The sequence below is a fragment of the Bombus vancouverensis genome, chromosome 8 (assembly GCF_051014615.1).
Source record: "Bombus vancouverensis nearcticus chromosome 8, iyBomVanc1_principal, whole genome shotgun sequence".
In the NCBI taxonomy this organism is placed as follows: Eukaryota; Metazoa; Arthropoda; class Insecta; order Hymenoptera; family Apidae; genus Bombus; species Bombus vancouverensis.
In genome coordinates, this window is record NC_134918.1 from 7,035,627 (window position 1) to 7,056,499 (window position 20,873).

Sequence of the window (20,873 nt, forward strand, 5' to 3'; positions counted from 1 at the left end):
AATTGAAATACTCAGTATTAAAGTAGGATTAAAATAAGATAACTAATATAATTTTTAATAAATTGTTATTTATTTTTATTCTACATGATACTTTAGATTCTTTTAACTTTTGGGTTTGAGCCGCAAGCAATGCGATCGTGCTGTTTAGATTTTGTATCGAAAAATCCCAGTACATTTGAACGCTACGAACGCCTGACGGTATTTGGTATTTCATTGTTATCTTCTCAATAATTTTTATTGAACAAAACTTGAAATATTTATAAACTAATAGTACGCATATATAATAATATAGATGTATTTCATAAAAATAACAAATATGATGAGCGCTATTACGCCGTTTGTTTCTCTTCGTAAACGATTAGGACAAGCGCTATCGCGCTGTTAGGGATTTTTCGACCCTGTTTTTTCAAAGACTACTGGGATTCAAACGGTTAATTATAATACAAGAATCTTACTTTTTCTTACCCTCCTCTATCTTCATCTGTTTCACATCTGTCATCACGTGAAAGAGTTTATAATTTGTTAAAATATTTTCTGAAACAGTTATTAATATTATATTTTAAGTATTTAAATAGGATTTAGGGAATACAAATTTACTTTAGTAATACTGTATTATCATTTTATATCTAAAAACATATTCTTACCTACTATTTGTTTATCTATTTGATACTCTTGGGATATTCTTTTTATAGAGTATTCTACTGCATTTTCTTGATGTTTAGTCAAAAATGTTACTACTTCTTTTATGGTACATTTACCCTTCCGAGGAACAAGCGATTCATAAAATTCATCTAAAGAATATTGACTTCTATCCTGTGGTAATGGCCTAGATGAGGCTTGTGTTGGTTCAATCTAGTAATAAAAAAAAAATTTATTTCATAATAGTTACAAATAAATAAATACATCCACAAAAGATTTCTAAATGAAATATACCTCTGGATCTTTGGACTGAACGAAGACACTCTTTAAACGATCATTTAATTCATGGTCCTTTTTGTACTGAGTGTCTTTCAAATTAGGTTTTACTAAAATAGAAATAACTTTTAAAAATGTAAAAAGCTATTATTACATGATATAGAAAATGACTAATTCTTAAAACTGGTACTCTTGTTTAAAAAAAAAAAACAAAATTTTATAACATACAACTTTATCTCACATTTTGCCATGCAAAAGCTATAATTAAATAACCTATATCACTTAAGTTTAAGCTACGTGTAAAAAAATAAAAATAATTGTTTTATTTCTTTTACCTCTGTAAATTCTATTATTTCTATTCTATCTGTATCTATATCTATTTCCAAAAATTCTTTTATTTTCAATTCTAACAAAAATGTTAATCTAAAAAATATAAAACTTGAAATAGAATTTGAGAAAGAAATTTACATTTATCTACAACTTCTCTTTGTCTCTGTACTGATGGATATTCAGGAGCAGGAATTGGCTTCTCCTTATCAAGAATACGTGCTGTACGATTTTCAATGTTAAATGAACGAATTGGTCGCGTAATATAAGAGTACACTTTTCCCATTTCTATAACAAAAAAAGAATATTTAATATATATCGCTAAAAGTATAACTTAAATTGTATTTTATATACATATATATTTAAAAAAAACGGAACAATTTTAAAGAAGTTATTGTGTTTTCATACCAACTTTTTGGTTAATATTCTTGTTTATACCAGATTCAATACTTTGATTTCTATGCAATAATATTATTTTATTTGATGAAAGTAAATCTAAATATTAAATTACAAAACGAATATTTTTATTTCAAGTTGTAAAGATATTATTAGAAGTTACTATTGCGCTACTCAGAACATTTATTACTTTGTGACCACATGGTTATAGTTAAGACAAAAGTAATTTTTTTGTTACTGACTTTGTTCTATACTGTTTGGACGTTATTTGGTAACAAAGTTCCAACACATTTCTCAAATGAAATTATACATTTTGATATTATACATATTTTGCAATAAAAAAATATTTCTACAAAAATGCATAAAACATTGAATACTATTGGTGAAAACTAGAAATCAGAAACGTTGTTGATAGGTTATTAACAATATAATACGTATAATTTAATTTTCTATTAGGCCATTCAGTACTTAACATTCCATTATTTGAATATTAACTATGAAACAAAAAAGGCAAAAATCAAGTATATAATAAGTTTATAGTCATATAAATGTTTGATATAGATATTTAATTTACGCAGGTTAGAAAAGTTAGGAAAATAAAATTTTATGTGTTTACGAACACACCTATCCGCCATTAACGGGACGAGTTTCGGAACGTTCAGTAAAATTAGTTGCATGCAGGTTCTCGTGAAGACGCGCTGAAAAGAAACATACCGTATGTGTCAACGATTTTCTAATATACCAGTTAAATGTGATAATTTATGTAAAATATAAAATTAATAGTTCAAGATTTATCGATAACGAGTCACCGTAATATGATTTGCACAGAAATAGATTAGAACGTAACTACGTGTTCAACAGCTTACGCGTAACCGCCAAAATTACGGACAGAAACGCCATCTTGTGCAAAGATGTTGACATTTTACTAAATTAAGAAAAATTACATGATCGCTATTTTGTTCGAGTCCTACGACTCGATTTTCAGTATTTAGAAATATAAAAAAATGCTAACTTCATGTATTAATTGATCCATCGACCAGTTTTGTCAATAATAAGGTGATAATGATGTTGCTAGCGGAAAATCGCGTTAAAGAATTAGCCTCTTGTGTATATCTTTGTGTTTACAAACACAGAACAGACTAAACTCCTTTAGCCAATTTTACTGATATAACACAATTTTGTTTGCAGAAAAGGACATAACACAGGTTAAAAATGTTTTACGCTCATTTCGTGTTGGCCAAAAAAGGGCCGTTAGCACGTATTTGGTTAGCCGCTCACTGGGATAAAAAATTGACGAAAGCCCATGTATTCGAGACGAACATTGAAAAATCTGTAGATGGTATATTACAGCCAAAGGTATTTATAAAATACGCCTTTTTTAATTTTTATGTATATGAACTTATAAATTTCTAATATTCTTGTTATGATTCTAGATTTATGACAATATGAATTTTATGTTTTTTTAGACATTACGTAAGATCTTTTATAGTAGAGTGTTACTTAAATATATATTATCTAAATCTCACAGATTTTTGTTCATTTTATTCTATTTTCTAGAATACAATATTTTTTTATGAAAAGAATTCTTAATATTTCTATAAAATATATGGTTTTTATTTTTTGTGTCACTATTTTATTATAGGTAAAAATGGCTTTAAGAACATCTGGTCATTTATTGTTGGGTGTGGTACGTATATATTCAAGGAAAGCTAAATATCTCTTAGCCGATTGTAACGAGGCCTTTGTCAAAATAAAAATGGCCTTTAGGCCTGGTATGGTAGATTTACCAGAAGAACATAGAGAAGCTGCTGTAACAGCTATAACATTACCTGAAGTGTTTCATGATTTTGATACAGCAATGCCAGAATTAAAGTAAATATATAAGAATTAAATAGAAACTTTAATGAAGATAATTACATAAAAATAAAAGCTTATTCTATAAATATTGTTATTTAATACTAATGCTATATTTCAGAGATGTTGACATTGAAGCACAATTTAGTTTAAACCAGTCACGAGCGGAAGAAATCACTATGAGGGAAGATTATGGCAGTTTAGCTTTAGTTACGCATGATCAAGGATTTGGTGACATGAGTTTTGATGCTGAACCTCCAGAATTGTTAAGACATGCTGGTGCTGTAGAACCATCATTAGATCAGGTATGTTTTGTCACTTTAACATGTTGACATTTTATATGAAGAATAAAATCTATATTCATTTTTCAGACTCATATGTTGTTCACTGATGGACCAGGGATCGAAGCAACTTTAGAGCAAAAGGAAAAAGAACCAGTACCAGGTCCATCGGTAACAGCGCAAGCTATGGATATAGATATGCCAATTAGAGATGATGGTTTTGGTGGTCATCTTGGTCAAGATATTATATGTAAGCAACTTACATTAATATATGTAATTGAAATGATAATTATATTTATAACAAGCTTTATTTCTTTATTTAGCTGGTGGGTTGTTTGAGGGTGGTTTATTTGATGAAGCACCAATGGGTGAAGTACCTGTACCTGAGGTGAGTGCAGTAGCAGAAACACAAGAACCTGGTGTAGTTTCTGGAGGTCCACCTTCTGTGCATGATGAATCAGAAGAAGAAATGGGAGATCGTTTTGGAGGTCCACCATCTCCCATGGATGGAATGAGGTAATTAATAAATTGTATTTTACACATTCAAAATTTATATTAAATAAATGTATGTATATATCATATTAAATTTAACATTTTCTGTATAGTACTGACGAATCCAGACCCGTTTCTCCAGCTGCACCTGGTGAAGAAATTGAAGGAAGAATAAGTGTTGCCAGTCGCCGTTTCACTCCTGCTCCACCCAATGTCCCTGAAGAACGTCCAATGGAACCTATGGAAGAAGCTCCACCTCTACAGGATCAAACTACGTTATTACATGATGAAGAAGAGAGTTTCGCTCTCGCACCTGTTGATACATCTGCCTTAAAAGGTTTGTGATATTATATTTTATTTCAGTTGTGATATTAATTGTTATAATCTAATTTTAATAAAATTAATAGGATTTACAAAAGCAAAACGCAAGCGTAAACTCATTGTGGATGAGGTAAAAAATATCTCTGGTGAAGAAATGAAAGCACAATTATCAGATATTAGTGACATTATTACTACATTAGATTTGGCACCACCTACGAAAAGATTAATGCATTGGAAAGAAACTGGTGGAGTCGAAAAATTGTTTGCTTTACCAGGAAGACCAATACCAGCACGTGTATTATTTAAGGTAATGTATTTCATATTTAATAATCATCAAGTATGTATGTATCTGCCATTTAAAAAAAATATAATTTTATTTTCTAACAATATAGAATTATCAACGACATTTAACTAGCAAGTCTTACGATCATGAGGACTTTGGACGTTTAGTAGGTGAAGAAGAAGGCATGCCTTTAGAACAAATGAGAGAACCTGCAGAACCTGATTCGTATGAACAAACTATTCTCAGTAAACGCATGGCTCGCAAACGAAAAGCACCAGCGGATGAAGAGGTACATCATATTGTTTATTTTTAAATCTTTCTTCTATTATAAAACCTCTTTTTTAAAACTGTATGAGTTTATTAATGTATTTTATTATTTTTAGATAAGGCCACCACCTCCAGCGCCAGCACCTCCTCCAATAGATGTTGCCCCTGAAGCAATGGATGTTCCTAGTATAGTCCCCCAACCAAGTCTTCCCTCTGCAGAATCACCAGTACCTCAACCTGAGATGTCTTTACCAACTGAATCATCAGTATCTGAAATTAGTGGTATTGTGCCTCCTATTGAAGAAGCGGATATGGTTCCTGTAGTTCCCGAAACATCTTTAATTCCTTCAGAAATTCCTGAAATTCCTCCTAATGAAGCTATTACTGCATCTGAAGAACCAGTTGTTCCACCTACACTAATAGAACCAGAAGTCGTTCCTACACCTGTTGAAATGCCACAAATGGAAAATATGGGCTATGATCAGGTTAATTTTATTCCTTAGATATATATAAATATATGATATTATATTACGCAGATATTAACGAATTTGAATATACATAGGCGCAATCTCAAGTACCCTATATGGGATATGATGAACATCATCAACCACCCCACACACCAGCTGTATCAGAAAGAGGACCAGCAACGCCATGGAATCATGAAGATTATGAATTTCCACCATCTGTAGGTCCTGTACGTATAATGTTTATTTACTTATATTAAATTATAATACATTCGAAGCAACTAAATGTATAATATAATCTTTTACTTTTCTAGCAAGAAGAACAACAAATAGATGAAACTTATGAACAGTTTGAAGAACGAGTTCTTAATAAGAGAGCATCACACATGTATCATGTTATCAAAAGTAAACTAGACACCAAAGATAGATTGACACTATCAGAAATGGCATATAAAAACAATCGTAAGCAGGTTTGTATTCTAGCAGAACTTATAATTGTATAATTGTAATACAATTGTAGAAATTTAATTCATGTTATTATTGATTCATTCTTTTAGGTTGCGCAAAAATTCTACACATTATTAGTTCTAAAAAAATTCCAAGTATTAGAGCTCAATCAAGACCATCCATATACTGAGATTGTAGTCAGTAAAGGACCAAAATTTGAGAATCCTGCATTATAAAATTGCTATAGGTATTTCTTACCATACATTTATTGTTAAAAAATGATGGAGACAGAGAGGATTGTAGCTATTTTTAATCATACATAAAATAAGCGATTTATCTAAATTCTTTTGAAAGATAAATTGTAAAATAATATATAAAGCTATTATAACTCTTTGGGAATATCTGCATAAGACAAAAGAATTTTATAAATCATGTTTTAAAGTCCTGATTCAGGAATGTATACGTTTTGTATAAATCAAAGTAGAATTATTTTGGACCTTCTGTATCTTTATTGTGATAAAAAAATTTAATCAAAGATACGCAAATATATTACCATTGATAAATGTTTTACATTGGCAAAAAATCAATTGTCTTCATTAAATTTATTATCAATCCGAACAGGGTTTGTATATAATATTAATATGTAGTAAAAATATATTTTATATCTTAATATTTACAAACAACTTTGAGTCTATACTGCAGGATGGTCCAAAATTACTAATAATTGTGTAAGATAATTTATGAAATTATGATAAAAAGCATTTTGTTAAAAATTTCATAAAATGAAATTATTTGTGATTTAAATCGATGTATTATTTTCAAATTTCTCAAGCTTAAAAATATCAAATGCTTCAATAATTTTTTTTTATTAGCATACTTACACATTAATGCTATTATAAACAATTATTAATGGAAGAATCAAGGGAATGTTTTACGGATAATGCTTTTATGTATTGCAGTCATACTTTAGAATCAATAGTGTGATTAAGTTATTTTTCAGAGATCTATATAAATATTATTTACTATTATATTTTGTTTAAACTCGATATAATCTGTATAGTTACTTTTCCGTATAAATTACTGCAAATTTATGATCTTCTATAGTTTATATTTACACTGTGAACGACATTCCAAAGAGCATTGATTTAATAGTCTCGCTTTTTTGTGTGTTTCAATCTTTTTATTGTACAATTTTTTCATTATATTTTGAAGAAAACGTATTAATTATATAAAAAAGAAATAAAAATTGTTTGACCCTACTATTTTTTCAAAGAAAATAGCGTTATGGTTAGTGCTTTACTCCGACCATAAAAAAATGTTCAATAATTTATTGTTATATATGTATACCAGTTCCATGGAATACATGTGTTAAATCATATTTAAAAAAAGTACTATATTTTATCAAATTAACATGTCTAAAATTTCTCGAAAACGATCATATAACATTGTAAATATACATGCACAGCAAATAACATAACTATCATTACGCACGTAATGGCGTTTAAGGCGTATCATGAAAAAAATCGACTGCTATACCATATACTTAAAATGCCTGATTGTAAATAGTCTCATGATTCACTAATTAATATACATCTGTTTATAAAATAAAAAAAAGATTTCTGAAATATTTTCTTTAAAATTTGAACCCTAAAGTACATATCATATAATACTTAAAAATATTAATTATTTTCCATTAATAAACTGTTACATGTGTAAAAATTTATTAAATTTGAAGATTAAAATTAATTTTAAGATCTTTTTGCTTTAATACATGCCGTGTACGATATACACATGACGTGTTTATGCATTAAATGCTTTTTTATAACAGGTGTATTCGTTGTATTGAATATATCTAAAATTGTTATTTTAAGTTAACAAATTCCCTTTCCGATATGACTATACTTAGTTTTCGAAAATTGCACTTTGAATGATGAACAGCATATTATATATACCTTCAAAATCCCGCCATTTTTTAAATATTAAACATATTTCACACTGATATGATAAATTTTACATGAACTATAAAATTTGTTATGTTTCCAATATTTTAGTATGTTCTCCTATTATTATTTAAAGCGTGAAATATATACACAATATTTTTATATGTGAAAGCTTTATTTTATTTATTACCAGCAAATTCATTCATGAGCGTTAATATTAAATTGTAATCCTTATTACTTAAATTATGAAATAGTATTTGAAGTGAAGAATAATTTAATCTTTCTGGTATAACAAATCATGGGAAAAAGATGTGTAAACCCATTTTAATTCTACTCTTCCAATTCACCAGATTCCATTGCTTCGCGGTATGATTTATCCTTCGTACGTTCTGGATCTAGTTTAATCATATCATCGATTCTAAGGATAGTTATCGCTGCTTCCGTGGCAAATTTCAAAGATTTTATTTTCGAAATTGCTGGTTCTAATACCCCAGCTTTTTTGTTATCTTTAATGGTACCTTCAAGCAAATCTAGACCAACCCTATAAAAGAAAATTAATATTGCTTTACATTATCATTAAAGTATGTAAAATAAATGTTATCATGTAATATTTATTTTAAAATATTACCACTTTAGATCAGCAAGATCTGCTTTTGTTTGACTGGAATTGTGATAAGCACGTAATTTTGCAACAAGATCTGTAGCATCCTGTGCCGCATTAACTGCTAATGTTTTCGGTATAATCAGCAATGATCTTGCGAATTCAGCAATAGCTAATTGTTCTCGAGAACTCTATAAAATATAAATGTTCCAGCCCAAGAATGATTTAATAATCCGTAATATTACAAGAAACTAAACTTACGAGTGATGTAGCAAAATTTTCCAAATAAATTGAAAGTGCTGCTTCAACACAGCCTCCTCCCGCAACCACACTTTTACTTTCTAAAACTCGTTTTACTGCGCATAATGCATCATGCACAGATCGTTCCATTTCATCACAGTAGTAATCATTTGGTCCTCGTAATATCAAAGAACTTGCTGTTCTTGCTTTTGGCCTATTATAAATAATATAAAAATAATTTAGCTTTAAAGTCATTCTTTTTTTTAATCCCCTGCCATACTTTTATGAATATGAGTCGTGATGAGAATTTTGAGCCAAACCTAAATATCACGAGTCAGGCTCGTGGTCCTAATCTCGAGCCAAGTATGAATGTCTCGAATAATGTCTTTTTTCTAAACACCGGGGCGGCTATGTCGCACTCAGTCGCACGATATCATGTTTCAAGTTCCGACACTGTCTCCGCCGCTTCGACTCCTTTCCCGACCATTCGGGCACAACGTTCGAGCGCGGATTTTTCCAAGTTAAATGGTATGGCAAGGGGTTAAATAACGAACTTAAAAACAAACCCTTTAATAAGAATAAGCTCATCGTCGCAAACCATTTCTTGTACTACTTCAGCAGCTTCTCCAAGGAAATTAGAGTCAAAACTTTCTTCTCCTTCCATATTAGTTAAAGAAGTAAGAAACTGAGCGCCTGTAGCTTTTGCAATTCTTTTCAAATCTGCTTTTTTGCATCTACGAACTGCCATTGCTTTAGCTTCTATAAAATACTAAACAAATACAAAAAATTATATGAATTGGCCATCTTTCAAATAAAAACATGCGATAATCTGTATATAATTTAAATATACTTTTAAACAAAGGTCATCAATTCCTCCAGATACAAGAATGACATTTGTACCCGCTGCAAGAATCTTTTGAATACGCTCTTTTGTAATATCTGCTTCACGTTGCCGCACTGCTTCTAACTTTTCAGGATCTGTGATCAGTACCTCAACTCCTAATTTCATTTTCGTCTTTTGCAAAGAGAAATCTAAACATGCAATTTTTGCATTAACTATTCTTTTAGTCATTGCTTGAGAAGCTACAGTGCAATTCAGTGCATAACCCTGCACTATTACAGACTCTCTAACACTTTTCCCATGAGCCTTTAAAACATTAACTGCTTTCACAGGGTATATAAATCCTCCTTTTCCATCACTAACTTTTACTGCATTTGAAGCATCAACAACCATGTTTCCAAAGAAATCAGCATCACTATTAATTTATTAAGGAAATAATCATGGTATTACAACATTCAGTTGCTATAAATATAATAATATGATAATTATGAAATTTAATTTATATAATGAAATAAAAAGGATACGCTCCAATGATTTTACTGGACATAGAAGTTTTTGCTACATTAACTAAACAATCTCTTCCAAGCTCATCTACACTAACAGTTAAATGTTCTTGAATATATTTACAGGCTTCCCTAAAATATAAATGATTGGAACACACATATAAATTATCTTTACTGTCTTAATTAATAAGTTAATAATAATTGTATAAATCTTTTTCAATAATGTGAGACTTACTTGCAAGCAAGCCTATAGCCACTAATTACAGATGTTGGATGGATCTTTTGTTTTACAAGCTCATCAGCATTTTTTAATAGTTCAGCTGCAACTATTACCTGTTTAAATAGAAAGATAAATTATTTCTTATGTGGAAATAATTTATTTACATTATTTTAAAAACAAAAAGTTAAATAAATAAGCTTACTACTGATGTGGTTCCATCGCCAACTTCTTCATCTTGTAGTTGAGCTAATTCTACCAAAACTCTTGCAGCTGGGTGTTCAACTTCTAACAAACGTAAAATAGTTGCTCCGTCATTAGTAACTGTAACATCCTATAATAATTCAAGTATGTAAAGTACAAATTCAAAAAATAATATAATCTTTATACAAGCATACAAGAATGTATTTTGTAAAAACATTTACATACTCCAATGTCATCTACAAGCATTTTATCCAAGCCAACAGGACCCAAAGAACTCTTCACTATATTAGCGATTGCACATGCTGCCATGACTATAAAATAAAAAACAAAAAGGAATAAAATAATTATACTTAATATACCAATTTTATGTATATTCAACAAAATGTACACCTTTTATTTTTGAAATTTTTTATTTAAAACACTATTTTATCATTACATACACATATAATATATATATAATATAATATATATTATTCTATTTATTAATATATAAAAATCTTTCTAAGAATAATTGACAGAAATATCCACATTTGAACAAATATCGAATAAATTGAAGTATAACCAAATTCTGAAATAAAATGCGTTAGCGACATACCATTTTGAGTTCTTACAGGAGCCCCAGACTGTCGAATACCGCCAACAACTAGAGGACTGGCTACTGTCGACATTTTATAATATTTTTATCACTTTTCTTTGATATTATAGGTAAACGATAATCTCGAAATTTCAATTGCCGACTAAACTATTACCACAATGCGATCCGCGTGTGCCGTTGCTGATGATTGATGATGATGATCAGCGACGCCTATCCCAGTTACTTCCTTTTACGGACAAACTTAACGTTATATTCTATTGGTTAAATTCCCCTAAAACAATATTTCATTGGTTCAAATTGGACAAAACATGTCTTCTATTGTTTTCCAGAAGCACTTACCAACATATTCTTAATATACATATGTATGTTATAATTATATAGTTATATATTTACTTGATATAGTTTGTAAATACTTGCAAAGTAAGTATTTACTTATCTTACACTTAATTAATATGGAATCTTTCATCAAATATTGAAATTATAAATTGAAATGTATATGTGTATTTAAGCTATTAGATATTAATTATAAGTTACAATTTATAATTAATGATAAGAGATACATATATAATAAAAATGTCATTGTTAAACATTGTTTTTATTGATCGTGTTGCGAAATTTTGAATTTTGTTTCTACAGGAATAACTTGCAAAAGTTGGTAATAATTTTCAATTAATACAAGTTAGTGAAGTCAGAGGAAATAAAGTTTAGTATACATAAAAGATTTGTGAAATATTTAAAGTAAAAATAATTTATCTTTTATTTTGAGTAATATTTATATATTTCATTTTAAATGTTAACAATATTATGTAATACTCATTGACAATTTCGTTAAAGCCGAAAAGTTTATACTTAAATAACCTATTTAAATAAAGGAGCTTCTAGTGTGTTATTTAATGTTAAATAATTACTTTCAGGTATGACACTCTTAACACAATTGTATGCTTACACTTTAAAAAACTCCAAATCTCTCATAAATGCTGCTTCTACCAATATAGGTTTGTAGAAAATAAACATATTATATTTTCAATCTTTAATATTATATTTCTTCATAAATTTATTTATATAAAATGGGTGCTATTTCTATGTGGTACTGTTTTTAATTTTTATATTAATAGTATGTGTAAGGCATGCATCAAAAAAATTTAGTGGTAGTACACGTATCAGTCCTGGTCATCCAAGGCCTAAACATAGAGGATGGCGAGTACAAGATGGACATTATGTAGAAAAATCTACAATATTAGCTACACAACGTAAACCTCGATTTCATCCAGGACTATATGTAAATATAAAAAAGAATTGTACTCATATGCCAAATATATGTTATTTGCTAAATAAAGATGTATTAATTATTTGTTTTACAGGTTGGTTTTGGTAGAGATGGTACATTATATGCTTTAGAAAAGGGAAAAGTATTTGTCACCTGTGAGAAGATTAATCCAAATCTGGACCGTGCTTGGGCTAGAGCACACTATGCTAACAGAGAAAACACTGTGATATATAAAAAACATTTTAATGTTATTCCTGATCCACAAGATAATAGATTTGTATTAATTGATGCTCTTTAAATACAATTGTTTTATTGTACTTATATTCTGATTATAAATCAAAAATATAAATGAAAAAAACCAAGATTGTTTTTTAATGTTTCATAAGTTTAATCATATAATATTATTCAAGTATTGTTAAACATTTTCAAATGTAGCACTTTCTGCCCATTGGAATGATTGATATTTTATGATTTGGTTTTCAGAAAAGGAAGCATATACTTGTGTTTTTCGAACATGGCAAGCAATCCGGCACTGTGCTGAAAGTTCAGTTATTGGAATTTCCTCTTTTCTATCTTTACATAAAATTATGAATTGGGAGTGAAACATAATGGGATCTCCTATAACAAAAATATAAATAATTTAAATATTTGTCTATCTCTATTAACAATATATAAACAATATATCTTAGATTACCAGGATAAGCCAAAAAATCTCCTCCAAATTTTTCTCCATTTGTTACATAATATCCTCTTTCCCATAAATCTTTATATGTCTTATATCGAAGTTGTTGTTTCTCATTTGAAGGATACTTCCATTCTATTATTTCTATATCATTTTCATCTGTCCATGGGTATGCTGAAAACATATTTCCATAAAATACCTAAGAAATAGAAATAAATATTTTAGATATAAGTGTAGTATCGTTTAATTTCATGCTTTTTCTTCTGGTCAATATCATTTTTCTCCTTACCTGTATGGGTTTGAATCAAAGCTTCAGTTTTGTCTAATTTGGGTAATTTTGCCATTTCTTCCTTTAATAAATCTTGTCTATTTATTTCAATATTATTAAATGCTGCTTGTACTTTTGGATCTAATGATTTCATTACTTTTTTCTTCCTTGTATCTATCCCAAGCATTTTTCGCTTTTTCCCTTCTATAATTTTGTCCATCATACCAATTATCTATAAGAATATATATTATTTCTACCAAATTATAACTTTTTAGTAGGATATCAACATATTTGTAAAAAGTATTCCCTTACTAACCTGTTTTTGTCTTTCTTTCTTTAAACATTTTTCTTGTTCTACATATAATGTATTTCTATATTCTTCAAAAGCTTGTTTTAGAGAATTGGATGGTGGTTTTTGAAGACATGAATATCGTACGAGACGTGCAATATTCTTTTCAAGCAAAAGAGATACTTCTTCTGGTTGTAAGAGTAATGGAAGACCCAAAAATATATCTTGCCTAGGTTTCTTTGGAAGACAACCTATAAGTTCTCCAATTATTCGATAGTCCTTTCTAAGCTTCAACCAGTCTAGAAACCAGATAAAAGTTAAAATTGATATATTGTACTAAAAAATAAAATTATCATTTATATTTACATCTTTAATTTTAAAAGTAATAGCAGGATTGTATTACCTTCTGCACTCCATATAAAGACATTGTTTCTTGATAAAATTAAGTCTATCATTTTTCTAAGATAATCAACTTTTCAAATCTTTACAATTGTATTAAATATATTTATTTTATATGTAATGTTAAACATTACAATTTATTACATGTTTTTCCATGCTGTTTTCAGTAACCAATCAAATTAGATGTTAAATGCTGATCCACATATGACAATTTTTTAGTAACTTTCCTGATCAATAAACACAAAAATTTCGTTTAATTGCCTCACAATCTTGTAAAGTATTATACAACATTTATAAAAAGGATTGTACATTATATCTAAATACGATATTTATCACGATATTATTTTCAAAATTCAAATCTAAATTATTGTAATTCTTCCTGTGACTTGTTCGACAATAATAACGTTTATGTGTCCATTACTTTCTTTGCAATTGCTAAATTTCATCGCTTACTTCGTTAATACCGAAAATATTACTGTACAATGCATCGATTCTATCACATCATATTACAATGTTAAAACATGGCAAAAATATTTGAATTCAACAGATGTCGCTATTCATCATTTCTGAATAATTATTTTGGGTAGAAGGGGAAGGAAGAGGATTGTCGAACATCTGTCACCAAGCGAAGGCTACGTCCGTTTTAGTCCCAAAAACCGCAATACCGTCATGGTACCCGGTTTTATAATTTTTTGAAGAACATCCAATATATTTGTAATCGGAACCGCGTTAATACAGTAGTTTTATTTCTATTCTAACGTTTGTTCATATTTGGTGAGTGATTAAACGATATACCGATTATTCTTGTTTACCAATTGCGTAATGAACAAATAAACCGAAATTGAAGGGCAAGCCCTTCAATTGAAGAGCTGCTTACCTTTGTGACTAACCTTCAAGTTCGAAACGTGCATACATACTTCTTATTTCTCTGAATTAGACTTACAGTGATTATAAAAAGTATTTGTATATATCCTTATTTTCCAATGATACATTTATTTATCAGGTTCTACGTTTCATCTTCATAGTATTAAATTAAATATTATTAAATTTTTACAGTTATATGAAAGTACTATTAAATGATAAGAAGTTTAACACGTTGACTGTCACGCGCATTTTACACATTTTGTCTTGTATGTCGCGTAAATTGGAATATGGTTCTATACCATAACATTGAATTTTTGCAAAATATGATCCAAATTGTTTACAGTGTTGACAATTTTTGTAAGAATCTAAAAAAGTTCTAAAAAATTCTAAAAAATTTAGTAAAACGTGAGTCACTAATGACCACTGTGGCAATCAACATGTTAATATACTTAGACCTAATTGATTAGTAAATGCTATAAGAAAAAGAATATTGTGCAGATACGTTTTGTAGCCACTAAACGTGTTTTAATAATACTAATTTGTTATAATATTTCTTCTTGTTTCAATATGTTTTATAAATTTTTACCAATTATAAGAACATAATGAATATAGTGTTAAGTAAAGATAATTACTTTTCCCATGCAATGGTCTATTTGAATAGTTTAATATACTGCTGTTAAATAAAACATTTAAAGTTATTTCCGTTATTAATTTTTATTATTAAAAACAATTTTTATATATGCTTTCTATTGTAAAATATATAAATATAGAAGTATAATAATTTATATAGTTTCTAACTTAAAGTATGAAAATAATAATATTTATTTATTACTACAATACAGGAAAGATGAGTTCAGGCAGACCAATCAAATGTGTGGTAGTAGGGGATGGAACAGTAGGAAAAACATGTATGTTAATATCATATACAACTGATAGTTTTCCAGGAGAATATGTTCCTACAGTGTAAGTATAATCTTTGTACATACTAAAACATTTTTTGATTATAATATAATATGAGTAACATATATAAGCTGTGTGTGATTAATACCTTGATGACCACGTTGGTCATATATGACCAGACCATGGTCTCCTGTGACACCATGGTGGTCATTAGTACATCTAACGGTACACTGTGTTAAAACAATGTGGCATTCCTGAGCCAAACATATGATTCTGGTATGGCCATCAAAGTGTTAAAAGATATTTAGAAAATATATTTGTGCTTTTAAATTTAATATTCATATGAATTTTTGTCATCCACTTTTTTCATGAAGCTGTGAAATGAGATAGTTAATATTAATAACTTGGATTATTATTATTATTTGAATTATTATTTGGACAAATTTGAATTGCATTATAATTTTTTAAATTCTAAAATCTTTTCAGAACTTGTAAAATATTTCATTTAATATTTAATTTAAAATTTTTTAAACATAAGTTTTATCATTTTTTATAGGTTTGACAATTATTCAGCACCTATGGTTGTGGATGGAATACCTGTTAGTCTAGGGCTTTGGGATACAGCAGGTCAAGAAGATTATGACAGGCTCCGTCCACTTTCATATCCACAGACTGATGTTTTTCTAATTTGTTTCTCAGTAACAAGCCCTTCATCTTTTGAAAATGTTACCAGCAAATGGTATCCAGAGATAAAACATCACTGCCCAGATGCCCCAATGATACTTGTTGGAACTAAAATAGATTTACGAGATGATCGTGAGACACTTACTGCCTTAGCTGAACAAGGTCTTAGCGCTATAAAACGTGAACAAGGACAAAAATTGGCAAATAAGGTATAAACATTTATAACTGTATAACAAAGTCAGATACAAGAAAATAAATTACAATAATTTCCTAACTGGTAAATAATTTCGAACATAATCTATAGATTCGTGCAGTGAAATATATGGAATGTTCTGCACTCACACAACGTGGTCTAAAACAAGTGTTTGATGAAGCAGTACGTGCTGTTTTAAGACCTGAACCCCAAAAACGCAGACAGAGAAGATGCATTATGCTATAAACAATAAATAATCAAGATTCAATATAGGTAAAATCACGTATAAACTGACAGACTGAAATTAATTTTCTCAGAAACAAACGGACAAAATATGAATGTTTTGAAAAAAGGAAGGTAGCAAACCATGCATTTTAATAAATTCCTCTGGCAGCTATAGTTTAATGCATCATAAATTGAGTACAATTTGCAGCTTGCGTTTTTTAAAAACAAGCTGTAAAACTAACATAAGACTAGAAACTAAATAAAAAAGTATGACATTACTATAATTTTTAACCAGTACTTAATGTTTAAATACATAAAAATAATTCCAAATTTGCATGTATCCCAGGTAGTGGTTTCAGACATTAATAATTTCATACATCAATGCACTAGTCATGTACTAACGTACTATATCTTATTGTTTGCCATTATTTTTTTCATAAAACAACAATTTTCTATTTTATAACATAATGATTTAATTCACGTTGAAACGAGACTAATATGTATTGCAATAACAATTTAGAATGTTGGATCTTAAAATTTTGGTCATAAAGCTGCCAGATTTCTAAATTTTTATACCTATGATAGTAAAAACATTCATTTAGTATACACATATGATAGATATAACAATCAATATACTAACAATTTTTATAAAATGTAAAATAGCATTATAGAATTATTTAAACAGACAGTGCCATAGCAACGAAGAAAAAATCAAATCAATGACACAAACATTTTTTATGTCAGTTCTAGACAATATATGTATGTATTTTTTAAATCTCATATTAGAAAACATTAAAAAAGGTGTAAAGGAATTGAAGAATCTCATAATAAGAAATATTTTGTATTTATCTTAAAATTTTTGATAAATATTATGGTTGTAATATTTCTTTGTACTCTAACAGAAAAATAACACATTATGCATAAAATACTGCCAACAAATATTCATGTACGTCTTTTTGCAAATCTGATAGCTTTATATGGCACACTTTATTGTCTAGAATTTGAACATTCTTCTCGTAACTACATAATACAAAACACGTTGTAATGTATTATGTGCATATTGATATTTATTTTATTTTGACTATATACTGAGTAATCATACTCTAAAGAGAATTTATTACAAAAACACTTTAAAAACTTTTACGTCTGAAATTGTATTTCTGTTGTTGCATGTGGCAGATACAATTTTACAGATTGTTGCAGTGGTGCAATCTGGTTAATGAAAGGCTCTAAATTATTTTTCATAAAAACTGCGGAGTGTATTGTGAAAAGAATAATCAAAATATATATTGAATTACATAAGAAAATGTAATACCAGTAACAAACATATGGTGCAAAGTATGCCTATAATACAGAGAACATAGCACAATTTATTTTAAACAGTAACCATGACATTTTTAACCTTCCATTATTATTTTTATAAAATTCATTTAGATCAATCTTTGCATTTAAAAGGTTAGTAACAGATTTTACAATAATGAATACATCATAGAACAACTATTGTTTTTCTGCTTTTATGTATAAAATTAAAACACATCCATACTTATATTTAATTTATTATTGTGGACTTTTTTCTGTATTGTAACATAGTTCATTTATACTTTATAATAGTAAAACATATTTTGATAATATTACATGCTCTCTATAAAAGGACTCAATAAAAAAATAGTGTGATGATAATTAACAAATATTCCATCACTTATGAACTTGCTATTTTTTTATATTTGGAAGAAAGCTTAGGATATAGAAAGATAGGACATGCGTGCCATATGCTTTCAAATTTATAAAAGAAATATTGAATATCATACTTAGTTGTACTTTTATTCAATGTGCATTTCGAATGAATTAAAAATATGTCAACATATTTAAAAAGAAAAATATTCCTAGTGTAAGTGGGGGTGAATTAAGAATGAGGCATATTAATGCTTGCTAAGTGTACATACTGTAGCATAGTGGTAACATGCTCTAAATTTCAATCAAATTTTAAAAATACTATAGCTATGTTTGTTTTTTCTGACACATTTCAGTATGTACACAATCTATTATCAAATAAATTAATCATGTGATTGAAGTATAGAGTGTGTCGTAAAATGTTTGCAGTAAGCTTTTTATACTTTGTTATATGTGCTATGATCTTGAATAACACAGTTATTTTTGGTATCTTTTGCTGCAATATTTTATAAATTTATGTTTTAGTTAAGAACATACAACATATTTGTAGTTCCTGTGTAAAACGATTGTTTTTTGAATGTTTGAAAAAGCACAATTGAAGATGACATTATTATTATTACTGTTCTACAACAGATTTAAGCCATTTATTATACGAAATAATCAGATATCAGCAGCGTGTTATATAATAATTGTATGTAAAGTTTGCATTTATTGTAAGTAGTGCATTTATTTTACAGTTATTATTGAAGATAAAGTTTATTACACAAAAATTAATTGAAAATAAGGATAAAACAAAGCACAATTTTTTAAATAGTATTTAAATGATATTTAATTTTTAAGATTAATATGAGGAACTATTTGCAGTATTACAATGTAAATAAAAATTTTAATCTTTACTCCAAAATTTACTACTTACACCTGAAATTTTTCTTATTTACTACATTTAAATTAATATATATTTGCAATTTACTATAATAAGAATAATTAATCATAGCTTTATCTTAAGTGAGAAAAAAGTTAAGTTCAGGCAGCTAATATAAAATGTGCAAGTAAAATGTTTTTTAATATGTATATATGATATTTTTTTTAGCAAATAGGATCAAAGTTGATAAATATTTGTGTTAATAGCATAACTATGAATCTATACAGGTTGGTAAGATGAATTACACTACTTACAACTTGTGCATTTAATAAAACGTCGATATTGATTTCTCCCTTTTTTAAAAACAAGAAAGTAACAGTAATGGATGCTACAAACCAAAGTTGAATGTTACTTCTAATGTAACACTTATAATCTTTATTACGTATTATTGCATATAAGTATAGAAAAAAATGAATGTATGAACTGTAAAAATATTCTAGTCACCATGAATTTGATTTTATTTATAAATGAGAAGTGTTTTATTAAAATTTGTATTCAATTTATATCTAATTAATAAACATTTTTTATTGAAAAAAGGAAACAATCAAACTGAAATGATAAAGTGAAGGACATGAAAGTATTGATCTAATTTAAGATATTGTCAATTTAAGTAAAGCAGAATAAACCAAACAAGGAGGATAAGAAATCATTAGAATACAAATGTATGTACATGTATTAAGTAAATTTAATCGTCAGTAACTTAGAAACAATATTTATCTATTTTCTTAAAATTTCTGTAAAATTGCTAATTTCTGTACTAATAAAACAGCACAAGAGAACATTATATGAATACAAATAATATTTTATTTATATTCCACTCATAATTAATAATACTAAAAAATTTTTACATAAGTTATGTTATTATATTACATAACAGTTAAATTTTTATTAATAAAATAGTGATAGTCATTGTATTTTCATAAATGAACTCTTTTGCTGTTAGTACAAAAGTGACTACAAAGATAAAAATTGAAAAATTAATTTTACCTATCCTATTTTCTTATGAAAAATTCAAATTACAGTTGAATATTGAATAATAATCAAAGTGTAATTATATAAATGCATGTTCTACATACCACAGGGAAGCATTTATTTTTATTTATATGTATTTCAAAAAGAACTTCTTAAAATAAAGTACACACACAATGAGAAATACTTAATTTTTAGTCAAGATCCTCATTTTATAGTTTAACTTTTTAAAATATCACATGATTGTATTAAAACATTTGAAGCAAAAATTATCATAGAAGTTAAAGAATCTTTTACAAATGTAATACAATGAATAGACTAATTATATGAATAAATTGAATTATATGTATAT

At 27.9% G+C, this 20,873-nt stretch overlaps 6 protein-coding genes and 1 long non-coding RNA gene across 14 annotated transcripts; 3 read left to right on the plus strand and 4 right to left on the minus strand.

Moving 5' to 3' along the window:
• Nucleotides 1-48: 48 nt before the first annotated feature.
• On the minus strand, nucleotides 49-2,491 carry LOC117164788 (NADH dehydrogenase [ubiquinone] 1 alpha subcomplex assembly factor 4). 4 transcript variants are annotated; one of them, XM_033348128.2, is made up of 5 exons: nucleotides 2,353-2,491; nucleotides 1,384-1,530; nucleotides 934-1,025; nucleotides 645-852; nucleotides 49-534 (listed from the first exon to the last, which is right to left on the minus strand). In XM_033348128.2, the coding sequence occupies exons 2-5, from the start codon at nucleotides 1,526-1,528 to the stop codon at nucleotides 452-454; spliced, it is 528 nt and encodes a 175-aa protein (XP_033204019.1). In that variant the 5' UTR covers nucleotides 1,529-1,530; nucleotides 2,353-2,491; the 3' UTR covers nucleotides 49-451. The 4 variants fall into 4 exon arrangements, with proteins under 4 accessions (XP_033204019.1, XP_076476861.1, XP_033204018.1 ...); XM_076620746.1 differs by lacking the exon at nucleotides 2,353-2,491 and adding an exon at nucleotides 1,881-2,025; XM_033348127.2 differs by lacking the exon at nucleotides 2,353-2,491 and adding an exon at nucleotides 1,655-1,861.
• vtd (RAD21 cohesin complex component verthandi) lies at nucleotides 2,232-7,672 on the plus strand. 2 transcript variants are annotated; one of them, XM_033348109.2, is made up of 13 exons: nucleotides 2,232-2,353; nucleotides 2,827-2,994; nucleotides 3,281-3,510; nucleotides 3,614-3,797; nucleotides 3,864-4,023; nucleotides 4,097-4,289; nucleotides 4,379-4,602; nucleotides 4,673-4,893; nucleotides 4,979-5,158; nucleotides 5,253-5,621; nucleotides 5,699-5,830; nucleotides 5,915-6,070; nucleotides 6,158-7,672. In XM_033348109.2, exons 2-13 carry the CDS (start codon nucleotides 2,851-2,853, stop codon nucleotides 6,281-6,283), a joined length of 2,319 nt encoding a protein of 772 aa, XP_033204000.1. In that variant the 5' UTR covers nucleotides 2,232-2,353; nucleotides 2,827-2,850; the 3' UTR covers nucleotides 6,284-7,672. The 2 variants fall into 2 exon arrangements, with proteins under 2 accessions (XP_033204000.1, XP_033203998.1); XM_033348107.2 differs by lacking the exon at nucleotides 2,232-2,353 and adding an exon at nucleotides 2,560-2,694.
• A 471-nt stretch (nucleotides 7,673-8,143) lies between these two features.
• CCT1 (chaperonin containing TCP1 subunit 1) lies at nucleotides 8,144-11,394 on the minus strand. The gene is made up of 10 exons (XM_033348112.2): nucleotides 11,189-11,394; nucleotides 10,819-10,904; nucleotides 10,595-10,723; nucleotides 10,408-10,505; nucleotides 10,194-10,304; nucleotides 9,679-10,084; nucleotides 9,395-9,597; nucleotides 8,850-9,042; nucleotides 8,616-8,779; nucleotides 8,144-8,528 (listed from the first exon to the last, which is right to left on the minus strand). Exons 1-10 carry the CDS (start codon nucleotides 11,259-11,261, stop codon nucleotides 8,318-8,320), a joined length of 1,674 nt encoding a protein of 557 aa, XP_033204003.1. The 5' UTR covers nucleotides 11,262-11,394; the 3' UTR covers nucleotides 8,144-8,317.
• A 151-nt stretch (nucleotides 11,395-11,545) lies between these two features.
• mRpL27 (mitochondrial ribosomal protein L27) lies at nucleotides 11,546-12,817 on the plus strand. Of its 3 annotated transcripts, none has more exons than XM_076620749.1 (4): nucleotides 11,546-11,608; nucleotides 12,103-12,183; nucleotides 12,304-12,467; nucleotides 12,550-12,817. In XM_076620749.1, the coding sequence occupies exons 2-4, from the start codon at nucleotides 12,105-12,107 to the stop codon at nucleotides 12,751-12,753; spliced, it is 447 nt and encodes a 148-aa protein (XP_076476864.1). In that variant the 5' UTR covers nucleotides 11,546-11,608; nucleotides 12,103-12,104; the 3' UTR covers nucleotides 12,754-12,817. The 3 variants fall into 3 exon arrangements, with proteins under 3 accessions (XP_076476864.1, XP_076476863.1, XP_076476862.1); XM_076620748.1 differs by lacking the exon at nucleotides 11,546-11,608 and adding an exon at nucleotides 11,753-11,890; XM_076620747.1 differs by lacking the exon at nucleotides 11,546-11,608 and adding an exon at nucleotides 11,825-11,926.
• A 2-nt stretch (nucleotides 12,818-12,819) lies between these two features.
• Nucleotides 12,820-15,085, minus strand: Tsen34 (tRNA splicing endonuclease subunit 34). Of its 2 annotated transcripts, none has more exons than XM_076620741.1 (6): nucleotides 14,971-15,085; nucleotides 14,098-14,320; nucleotides 13,722-13,993; nucleotides 13,427-13,637; nucleotides 13,150-13,311; nucleotides 12,820-13,073 (listed from the first exon to the last, which is right to left on the minus strand). In XM_076620741.1, exons 2-6 carry the CDS (start codon nucleotides 14,147-14,149, stop codon nucleotides 12,871-12,873), a joined length of 900 nt encoding a protein of 299 aa, XP_076476856.1. In that variant the 5' UTR covers nucleotides 14,150-14,320; nucleotides 14,971-15,085; the 3' UTR covers nucleotides 12,820-12,870. The 2 variants fall into 2 exon arrangements, with proteins under 2 accessions (XP_076476856.1, XP_033204010.1); XM_033348119.2 differs by lacking the exon at nucleotides 14,971-15,085 and adding an exon at nucleotides 14,403-14,593.
• Nucleotides 15,086-15,755: 670 nt separating this feature from the next.
• Nucleotides 15,756-20,817, minus strand: LOC143303026 (uncharacterized). Its single transcript, XR_013058987.1, has 4 exons — nucleotides 20,629-20,817; nucleotides 16,884-16,974; nucleotides 16,455-16,649; nucleotides 15,756-16,231 (listed from the first exon to the last, which is right to left on the minus strand). It is a non-coding gene; the product is annotated as an uncharacterized LOC143303026 (long non-coding RNA).
• Mtl (Rac family small GTPase Mtl) lies at nucleotides 15,805-20,641 on the plus strand. The gene is made up of 3 exons (XM_033348123.2): nucleotides 15,805-15,920; nucleotides 16,414-16,750; nucleotides 16,846-20,641. The coding sequence occupies exons 1-3, from the start codon at nucleotides 15,805-15,807 to the stop codon at nucleotides 16,978-16,980; spliced, it is 588 nt and encodes a 195-aa protein (XP_033204014.1). The 3' UTR covers nucleotides 16,981-20,641.
• Nucleotides 20,818-20,873: the final 56 nt, after the last annotated feature.